Raw genomic sequence first — 11,537 nt, 5'->3', positions numbered from 1 at the left:
CCAACCAGCAATCCTGAAGTATTGCCTGACTGTTCTTCTCTGGAGGAGGTCGGCGAATGTTTGTCTTTACACCCAACAGCCTGGGAAGCCATTGCAAAAGTTCATTGGCTGTTAAAGATTGTATCCGGAGGTTATTCAGTACCCTTTTTCCAAAACCTCTCTCCAAGCAAGACCCTTCCCGATGTTCCTCCCAGCCAGAGGGAGGCTGCACCTTTAGAAGTTTCAAAGCTGCTCTCAAAAAGAGTCATCCAAAGTGTCCCCCAGATCAACTCGGATTACACATCTACTCAAGATTCTTTTTAGTGCCCAAAAAGACAGGGGACCTCAAGCCCATTCTGGACCTTACGACCCTCAACAAATCAGTTGCCAATTCAAAGTTCCAAATGGTCATGATTCAGTCTATTTTGCCCTTCCTTCAGGAATTTGCGCCATAGACCATCAGGATGTGTGTTATCATATCAAGATGAACAGGTGCTCCAGAAGGTTCCTCTGCTTTCAGCTGGGGCCATTAACTACCAGTTCAGAGTACTCCCCTTTGGTCTCACCACAGCCCCCAGGATGTTCACCAAATGCATGTCAGTAATGGCAGCTCACCTGAGACTGCAAGGATTCCAGGTGTTTCCCTATCTGGATGATTGGTTCCAAACTTCTCCCTCCAGGCATCGACTCCTAGATGCCAGAGACTTTCTGTTCCATCTAGCCTCGACATTAGGCATCTCCATCAGTCTAAAAAAGTCTCATCTCAGTCCAGTACAGATAATAGATTTCATCGGGGTCAACCTGGAAACCACTTGTTCTTTAGCACTTCTCCCTCTGGACAGAATCTCCACCCTGAAAACCCATATCAGCAAATCCTAGATATTCCTTCTCCCCCATCAAGCCTTGTTTTAAGAGCCTTGTGGGCCATGACCACCACGATTACTCTTGTTCCAGTAGCACACCTTCATATGAGAGTTATTCAGTGAACCTTGGCAGTCCAATGGTCCCTTCTCTGGCATCCAATGAATCATCCAATCAGAATCTCTGTAGCATGCAAACAATCTCTTATGTGGTGGCTCTAATCGGAGGACCTCTGTCAAGGCCAACCATTCATTCTCCCTCCTCCAAAGGTCACAGTGACCACGGGCACATCCAGTTCGGGCGGGCATTATCTGGGACAAATAGTCCAAGGCATGCGGTCCCCTCTAGAGACCAATTTGCATATAAACGCTCTGGAGATGACAGCGTTGCACAAGTCCTTCAATCCATGCTGCTGCTTTGAATCTGGCAAAGGTGTATAACACCATGCCACATGATATTGTGAGTAAGCTAATGGACCTACACATTGAGCCCTGTATGAGATGGATTACAAAATGTCTAAAGGACAGATCACTCATTGTCATATTCAGTGATGCCTCCTTTTAGGGAAAATGTAACCCCCCCCTCCTAATCTGTGTTGGACCACATTTTATTTGGCAGTTATTTTCCTGACCTTAAAACTAACAACAGTATCTCTGGTTAAGTTTGCCACTGATTGTAAGCTGGTTGTAGTCAGTCAGTGATGCTAATATCCTACAAAATGAATTAATACAAGTTAAGTCTTGGTGTATCAAAAATATCTCAAACTAAATGCCAAGAAATGCAGCAGCATCTCTTTCAGAAAATATCAAATTACTACAACCTACTTCAATATCAGTCTGATATCTTATACATAGCACAAGTGGAAAACTATAATTCAAAGAGGAAAGGGATGATGATAAAATGGGGGGGGGTTCAAGAGGGTCTATGTCAATTCTTTGAATGCTTAAAATTTCGAACGTTACATGGTCGAGACCAAACGTTCGAAATTTCAAGTGTTCAAAGATTGACTTTCAACAGCGCTGTATGGTACAGATGGGGAGAATTTCCCTTTTCTGCACTGAAGTGCGTTCTCGGAGTTGGTATATTTAAGTAGGGGGGGTGGGTGGTGCAGGGGGGGGGCTTGCCCCCTGCTCACACTGTTAAGGTGTGTTTTTGTTTTTGTTTTTCTTTATTTGATATTCGAACATCCAAATGTCAAACATTTGGTCTCGACTATGTAACGTTCGACATTGTGGATGTTCGAATATTTAACATAGACCCATTCAAGAAACGAAGAGAGACTGGGATTTTGGATGCAAGCCTTTAAGTAGAATAGCAATAGTTATATAGAATTTGGTATCCATAAGGTTGCAGAAAGTATCCTAAGAACTAAGCCAACATGGGAATGGTGAAAAGAGATTCTCCTGATAGGGATGACTGCAATTAGGGATATAAACAATAGTCAAGAGGGGGCTGGAAATTATTGGAGAAAACTGTCAAAGGAACCAACGTTTTGGGAGCAAATAACTAGAGAGGGGAAAAGTAATAGAATGGGAAGAGGCCAAGAATTTATTTGGACTGCAGGTTAGAGATTGCCTTCCCTATCAAGGATTGATATCAGAGTATAAGAAAAAAGAAATAGGGAGGTCCTAAATGAAAGACCAGCACTAGTAGAGTTTTTTTAGTAGAATCTAGAACAGAAGCTACCATTAGAAAAGGAGTAATTAGTAGAGCATGCAAAATATTCCATTATAACTATAAGAATGAATCGGAGGAGGTTAGAAAGGATCGGGAAGAGAGATTCGATAAGCAATTCACAAATAAACAATGGAAGGATACAAGTATGTTTCTCAAATATGCAACAAGGTCTAGAAGATTTAGGATTTTTGCTTGGAAATGTTTACATAAATATTTGTATACCCTGAGTAGACTCCAGAGAATTTTTCCTCAGGTAGACAGCAAATGTTGGAGATGTGACAGGGAAGAAAGAGGTACTTGGGAACATTTTCTGGGAGTGCAGTGGGTTGTCGAACTTTAAGAATTCCCTGTGGGATGCACTGTTGGAGATGCTGGGTGGGCAGATTGGTGTGATGAGGGAGATGATTTTTCTGAGCTATGATACAGAATCCAAATTGCCTAGACATGGTAAGGCCTTGCTGTGTCCAATTATGATGGTTGCCAAAAAAGCAATTACTAGAAAATGGAAATCGAAATCTAAACCACCTATACTAGAATGAATATAGTAACAGAAATAAAACAACTGGAATTTAGATCTTTAGAAAAGGATAGGAGAACTACATAGAAAAAATGGGAATTGTGGGAACAATACATATAGGGGAGGAATGAGGTTTAAAAGAGGCAGGACTTAAATTAGCTATGTAATGTTTGACTGAAAATGATTGGATAGATTATAAGTGATGTATAATGTTTGCAACTGGGAGTGTGTCAATATGGTTTTGTGATGTAAAATGCTTGCAACTAGAATTATGTCAGTGTGGTTTGTTTTCATTTATATAAATGTATGATTGCCTATGTCATAAGTGATCATTTAATAAAGATGTTTCTCATTTAAAAAATATGGCAGGAATTGAATAATTTCTGAAATGTTGCTTAGGTTATATATTTACAAATATATGTAAAGTGTAACGTTTGTAAACGTGAACTTGTTAATACAGTTTGATTTCTTTAATTTAAATGTAAATTTGCCTATATCACAAGTGATAATTCAATAAAGGTGTTTTAAAATATATATATATATATATATCACACTGCTATCTAATGAGAACAGTAATCAGGTAATTGTGAATCGAGGTCAATGTCTCTCCTCTCCTTTGAATACCATGTAGCAACCATAGTTAAAATTCTTCATTATCTCACAACTAATCCCAAACAGCATCTCTTCTAAAACCAGGGAACTTATTATTCTCCTGTACTCACTCAGTATTTCAGTAGAGATATCAAAAAACTCAAAAAATTACAGAGGTTCCTTAAAAAAAAAAAGGATATCTGTCTTCAAACGTCTTGGCTATCAGGGTGGGCTGAAATCCCCGTCCTGTGCTTTGTCATGTAGGTTCTTGAGGGGAAACCTGTGCCTTATTTACCATTCCCTCTGGGATGTTATTATCCATGATTTCCTTTTTCTTGATAAGTTAAATAGTGGAACCAGCGCTACAATGAAAGATCTCATTCTACATCAAGAAATAAATAAAAGTAAATAGAGGGATAGGTTCATTACCCAGCGGCTCCCCCTACTGTTAGAATAGGCTTTGTTTGCTTGTCAAGCAGTGTGATAACCTGTTCACCTTCAAACATAGCTTAGACAACTGGATGGGTGCCTGGAAATATCAGGGACTTAACAGGCTTTTCCTTTCTTGAAAAGGGTTGGGTTATTGGCAAGACATGCATGGTTTCTGATCAAATAGCCTTATATTTCCTCTGATTCCTATGATTTTTGTAAACACACACAAACACACACACATACATATGTATGTGGATCTACTTCACATAATCAAACACCTAAATGTTAGAAAATGTGAAAAAAATAAACAAGAAAAACAAACCTAAACAGTGCACCCCCCTATTATTTAAATATACCAACTCCGAGATCTCACTACATTGAGGTAAAAAGAAATCCTGCCATTCCGTGCTATATGGAGATCCCCAATCAAACCGTACTCGAACTTTTAAAAATTCGATCATATAGTCTCGGCCATATGAAAGTGGAGCTTTTAAAAGTTTGACCTTCTGAAGGGGACCCATCTCTCTCTCTCTCTCTCTCTATATATATATATATATATATATATATATGAGTGTACTACCTGTAGTTAAAAATTCACAAAATTTAACATAAACTGAGCGATCTAAAAAAATTGAAAGTCAAAATTCTGGAAGAAAACAACAACAAATTATATTTTTTTGAAGGGGGAAAGCCCACTCATTGCCTGCTACATATATATATATATATATATATATATATATATATATATATATATATACCACCGCTGAGATGGCACAACAGTGGGTAAAAGGCAAATTCCCAATCCTTGTTATACTGCAACCTCTCACTAAGTAATGCCACCATTCTGTAATCGTATGACTGTTGGATCACTTATGCCAGTAATTACAAATATTCAGTGTTCTGAACATTTGACCAAAGGGCTGGTTCACACACACACACACACACACACACACACACACACACACACACACAATGTGTGTGTGTGTGTGCACGTGCGTGCGTGTGTGTGTGTGCGCGCATGCGCCTGTCCATATATAACCATTCTGAAAGCTATCTCATTGCTCAAGTCATACCAGAATTATTGCTATAACCCTGGCAACCATTATGTTGCATTGTTAAGCTAGTGTGATATATGTTGATAAAGTGAACCTGGTTAAATACTCTTTTGTTACATTACAACTTATTGAATAGTGTTCTACTGAAAGTCCTTATATTGAGTGAAAAACCCTGCAATGTCAAAATGTTGAAACTTAACAATGCTGGAACTCAAAATAACTACTAATGAAGTACATGTCCTACATATATACATTGTGCCAGTACACAGCCAGTCAACAAACAGTATCACTCACCTGCATACCTCTCAACCACTTAGCGGAAGAAGTGTGGACAAAGGCCCAAAAATAGGGACACATTTTAAATATTGCTCTTACAAACTTAGAATGTTGTTAGAATGACTAGATCTGTGTTACCATGCATTTTCTGAAGGATATGAAATCTGAAACTTGAATATGTGTCATTACTTAGTGACTTTAATCCTTAGATCATCCCATTGATTTGTCAAAAAAAAACACACATTTTTATGAGGAACTTTGAGGAACAGACCAAAAATATGAGACAAAAATCTGAACATTCTGTGGAAATGTGTATAGTTGAGAGGTATGCTCACCTGTTAGTAAAATTTAGAAATGATTGCTTCTGTGAGTTGTGCCGGAGTTTGGGGGTTGGGTGGGTTAGGCAGGTCCATGCTTCTATATGCAAATAGGGGAGTAGATATTTTGATTTCAGTATTCAGTGTTTTGACATTATAACAGTCTACATTCAATATAATGACTTTCTGTCTATTCCTTCTCAGTAATAGTGAAGAAACTGCTTGAAACCACCACGATATAATCCAAGTAACGTTTATTGTAAAAGTAAAACAGGAACGAGCGCTTTCACACAAACAAGTTGTGCTTCATCAGGTTACAATCATGCAAAGAAATCCATTTTCTTTTATATAAACCCCTTGTCATAATTAACCAATTAATCACACTAATTGTGATCAATTAACAAACTATAAGCTCGTTAACAATGATAAAACTTGAATAAATAGAATAATAGTACTGTTTTTAACTACCTAACATTATATTTAAAACCAACGTGAAGAATCTGTTAAATATATCATTTAAAACACATCATTAAACCTTCTCATTTCTATGAATATCACATTAATTGATGAAATACATAAAATTGTTCAAACATCGGCATTGCGCCTCCGTAAATCAATTCAGGAAGCCATGCCCATATTTAGGAAAGGAAGCAATCTATGGTATAGCTTCCACTAGATTTCTATTTAACAATCCTAGCTCGTTTCTAAAGGCATATTTCCATCTCATATTATTACATTCTGATATAAATGCTTATTTCCAGAACAATTAAATCATTGACATTTACGTAGTCTTAAGGATTACAATAAAAGACTACATCATCTCAACATATTAACTAAGAGCCTTTTATAAACAGCATTCATTGTTGAAGCAAACCTACAGTCAAGTACATTTGTATTTGTGCCATGATGGATTACACACCCGGGAAAAGGAAACATCATGTTGTAGCAGCTAGCCAAGCAATACGCTTAGCACAGCAAAACGCTGCCATACTAACCATGGCGAGAATTGTATAGTCACAGAATCCATGACTATAATTAGGTTCTGACATTAAAAGTCAAAACACAACCAGTATCCAAAGTATATATATCTCCTAAAAAGCACAGATAAATCTTATACACAATCCCATTTAATCAAAAACTAAAGCCATAAATTAAAGTAAATACTACAAACAAAGAAATGAGATGCGCAATATAAAACGCCGCTCTAAAAATAAAAATAAACATAAAAGTAGGATTAGCACTCAGCTGTAATATAATCTCCAATAACTAATACTAGAGACTGAGCTATAAAATGGCATTATTCTTAAGTTTAATGTAAATTGATACTACAGATTCGAGCCTCATAGCAAGAGGTTCACGAACTCTGTAGAGTCCAATGAAAATATTTAATCACATTTGTCAAAATTAATATATAAATAATAATTACTAACAACAAAGCATATTTTTAATTACAGTACTAAAATAAAGCTGTATCATCAATAATTAAATAAAATATATATTTTATATATTTAATAAAGATGGCAAAATACATCAAATTCTCCAATATCTTTTTTATTAGCTCGGACCTATCAGGGCTGGTCGAAGATTAACTACGGAATTGAGACCTGGCGATAAGTGAGCTCTAAGTCTCAGTATCCATCTTAGCTCAAAGCCCTCCAGGGTATTTAGGTTGTCACCTTCCCTTCTATTAAAATCCACCACCTGTAAAACCTGGAACACAAAACTATGTTGAGGGTGGATGCTACAATGTAGAGCTAAGGCATTATTAAGATTACTCTTTCTGATGTTATATACATGTTCATAAATTCGATCTCTTAGTCTCCGTGAGGTTAAACCCACATAGTAAGCATCACAAAGGGTACAGGTGGCAAGATATATCACATTTCTAGTATTACAATTTGCATAGTGCATTGGTAGTATGTTCCTTATCATATCTGGAGGTGTAAAACCACTATTTCTACAGATGTAATTGCAATAGGGACATTTAGTGCATGGGAAGGTGCCTGTTTTTATCAAAGATCTAATATCAGTGGATGTATTAGTTAATTTCTCCTTGCATAATAGTCTCTTTATGTTCATACAATTCATGTATCTAAAGGTTGGTTTATTACTCACAACTTCTGAAATAGATGTATCTGATAGTAAAATTTTCCAGTTGCCCTTTATTATATTGGTCAAATGCTGTACATCATTGGTGTATTTGATATCATAGGACATAGTATTGAACATCTTCCTACCGGAATTATAATAAAAAGTAGACTTTTTAATATGGAACCTAGTACCATTAGATAGTGGTTCTTTTATTTCATTAATCATTTCAATAGGATAGCCCCTTTCCACAAAGAGTTTCCTTTGAGTATCCATTAGGCTTAGAGAATCAAGTCTGTCACTACAAATTCTATCAATCCTCCCCATTTGATTTCTTATAATATTTGGAAAAATATGTCGTGGATGTAGGCTATCATAGTGGAGGATCCCATTCCTCCAACAAGGTTTCCTATAGAGTGTTGTAGATAGTCTACATAAATTGTCCTTTTTGATAGTAATATCTAAAAAATCAACATGATGATGAGAAAAATCATAACTAAACTTAAAAAACGGAGTGACACTGTTCATATAGTCAATGAAAGAAATAAGGCCATCTACATCACCATTCCATATAATTAGTATATCGTCTACAAAACGTCTGTATAATACGACGTTTGCAAACCTCATATCATTAAATATAAATTCCTTTTCCCATTCCAATACGACAAGGTTGGCATATGCATTGGCACAGGGGGTCCCCATGGCAACCCCCCATGTTTGTGCATATGCCACATTGCCGTAGAGGAAGACATTATTGTTCAAGACTAAATCCAAAAGGCAACATATATTCATAATATCACCATTGGGAACCTTAAGTTGTGTCATGTGGCTTCTTATTGCATCTAAGCCATATTCGTGGGGAATCTTTGTAAATAAACTTTCAATATCTAAAGTCACCAATATGGTGCTATTCATTATTTCCTTAGTTATTATATCTGACTTCAGGTCATCCAAAAGTTTGTACGAGTCCAAAAGGATTGTAGGGACCTGCTTTACAAAGGCTCCTAACTTATCCTGTATATAAAGTGATGCATTATATGTGACCCAATGGTCACCGGACACTATAGGTCTCAATGGTGGTGGATATACCTTTTTATGTAATTTTGGAAGGCCCTTGATAATAGGGATGAGGGGAAGCTCTACTAGTAGAAAGTCATAAAGAGATTTTTCAATAGACCTGGTCATAAGCATATCGTAGAGGGTATCATGAACATATCGCGTTAGTGAAACTATATGTGATTTCTCAATCCTTTTGTATGCAGTATCACTATCTAGCATATGGAGCATTAAATCATTATAAAAAGTCGCATCCATAGCCACTATCCCCCCTCCTTTATCTGCTGGCTTAAATATTATGTGGGGATCATTACACATCATTTTCAATTCAGACATTTCCTCCATATTGAGATTTATAAAAATATTCTTTTTCAGTTGACTCTCATAGTATATTCCTTCTCAGTAACTTGACATGGACTTTATAGGAGTATTAGTAAAAGATGGATAAAGATAAGAAATGCAAATGCTTGAAATGCCAGAATTGCTCATCCTGAAAAACAGGAGATCCTTATGTGCACTGAGTGTGTAGAGTGCAATGTTGTAGTATTTGGCACCTCATTAGGCAGGCATAAGAGTAGGTTAGAGTAGAATAAAACGTGATTAAATGTAAACCATGAAACAATGAAAGCTGTAAAAGCAGAGTGTGAAATAAACGTGTGATCATGTAGATCTGACCGTGTATGAGAATAATTTGCATTTTATATGTATGTGTGTATATACATATATATATATATATGTGTGTGTGTGTGTGTGTGTGTGTGGGGGGGGTTGTCCTCTAGATGGCCGAATGTGAGTTATTTCATGGCTGCCTTCTTTTTCTTGCTGCTTGTGGTTTTGCCCATGTATGGTTATCTGTACTGTACTAGATGAAAGAAAAATGTTTTCACCAAGGAAAAGTTAAGGGAATTTAAGCATATTCACTGTGTCCGCTTAACTACTCCCTGCCCAAAATGCTAAAGGTACTAAGTACTTCAAAACAAAATGTAAACTTCATTTGTTGTGCAGTTTGTTAAATATGTATGGGGAAAAGGTGTATATAGAATGAAAGAGTGACATGAAAAGCCATCTTACCTAACCATTTGTGTTTTGATCTAGGGGTCAAGAAAACTGTACCTTAGGCATGTTGCACCTGCCTCTTCTACAACACCAGTTTTCTATTTCCTTATTTCTTTAGGCTTATTTAATAGATTATTTCTCCTCTAATTGCTTTTCTCGCCACTTATTGGTTACATTGATGACAGAAATGACACTATTTTCTTTGTCTGGGAGACTATTTCTATATCCTTGTTACTCCAAGCTATATGTATAATTATTATTGTTATTATTTATTATTATTGTTACTTTTCTTCTTCTTAGTGTTTCGCATAGTGGTGGCATTCAGAAAACCTTATGCATAGCTACAAACGACAGTTGCAGGAAAGTATAAGGTACAATGGATGATCATGGTTCATGCAAGCACCAGGTACTGAGTGTAAGAAGTTTGCTACTGAAAGTAAGCTGTTTATGCTCAGAGCCTGAGTCACAGAGTTTGGAAACACTGACATACAGGGCAGGTAGCCCTGCAGCTTAATATTGCATTCAGTTTCCAGTGATCCACTCAAGTGGTGCACTGGCAACATCCTTGGGCTGCTGTTGTCCCATGCAGCTGCAATGAGGGGTATAAGTTGTATATCTGTATGTAGTTTATTTCTAAATGTATAATCACCAACCTTGGGTTTGTGTATGCCCAAGTGGAGGCAAACTTTCCAGCCTGACATCACTGGTAGATCAGTTTGTTGGAGCAGTGGCTTGGGGATGATTGCAGAAAGCTGTTTGTCAGATTCTTATTTTACCAAAATGGATTATTATTGAGGACTGTGATCATAGCCCTCTTTGTGAAGTCATGTGGGACACTTACCCTGGGGATAAGCAACTTGGGAAAGTTATGTAGTCCTCACTGTATTTACTGGTATTTTGAGGTGCATCGTACCTTGTAACTATGTTGGTTTCCCATCAGATTCATACCTTAGCAAATAATTTCTCTCTGGTTTTCAAACAAATAATTATTCCTTGGCCTTCTGTATTACACTGACTGAATCTTTTAAGCGATATGTTTGCAAACGTCTTTATTATTACATGGCTGTGTACGTCAGCCTTATAATGCCTGACACTGCAGCTCATTATATTGTGTATAAATCTTTATATTTCAGAATGCTGGCAAAGAACAGTGCGTGTTCCCCTTACCACAGCCGCAAGATCTTTTTCAAGCATCTCAGATGAAGTTTGAAGATTTTCAGAAGGATCTTCGTAAACTAAAAAAGGATATGCGAGGTAATGGGATTAAACATACAAAAGCAGTGTTTAGGGAACATAGTGTCACTTCACAATAATTCGATTAACAATATACGATACAAAAATGTTTCCATTTTTTATGGCCTGTCTTCTGGTTTTATTGATTTTAACAGTCTGTCTTGTCTTAGTATAGGATTAAGAATATTTTTTTTTAACCAGACTTGTTTTCAATTAGCATGTTTACTGTTTACTAACAAACCCTGCTAACACTTGGCTTAAGGCATTGCCTTCCTTTAATGAATCAGATGTACTGAAGATGTAAATGTTTAGCACAAAACTAGAGTATTGCCTTGCCAAATTTGTTTTAGCTTTTTGAGACTGTGAAGCCAAGCTCTGCCCACATGAAGAGCAGTCTCA

General features: G+C 36.8%; 1 protein-coding gene across 1 annotated transcript in view; it reads left to right on the top strand.

Moving 5' to 3' along the window:
• Nucleotides 1-11,537, top strand: part of LOC122789858 (formin-2-like) — a gene marked incomplete at its 5' end in the record, with an annotated part of 2,118,086 nt that overhangs the window by 1,458,498 nt on the left and 648,051 nt on the right. Inside the window, 1 exon segment of the mRNA XM_044057292.1 lies at nucleotides 11,039-11,159. Coding sequence (XP_043913227.1) covers nucleotides 11,039-11,159 — 121 coding nt within the window.

Source organism: Protopterus annectens, chromosome 15.part0 (assembly GCF_019279795.1).
Source record: "Protopterus annectens isolate FY-2018-M chromosome 15.part0, PAN1.0, whole genome shotgun sequence".
NCBI lineage: Eukaryota > Metazoa > Chordata > Ceratodontiformes > Protopteridae > Protopterus > Protopterus annectens.
This window is presented reverse-complemented; position numbering and strand designations above follow the sequence as displayed.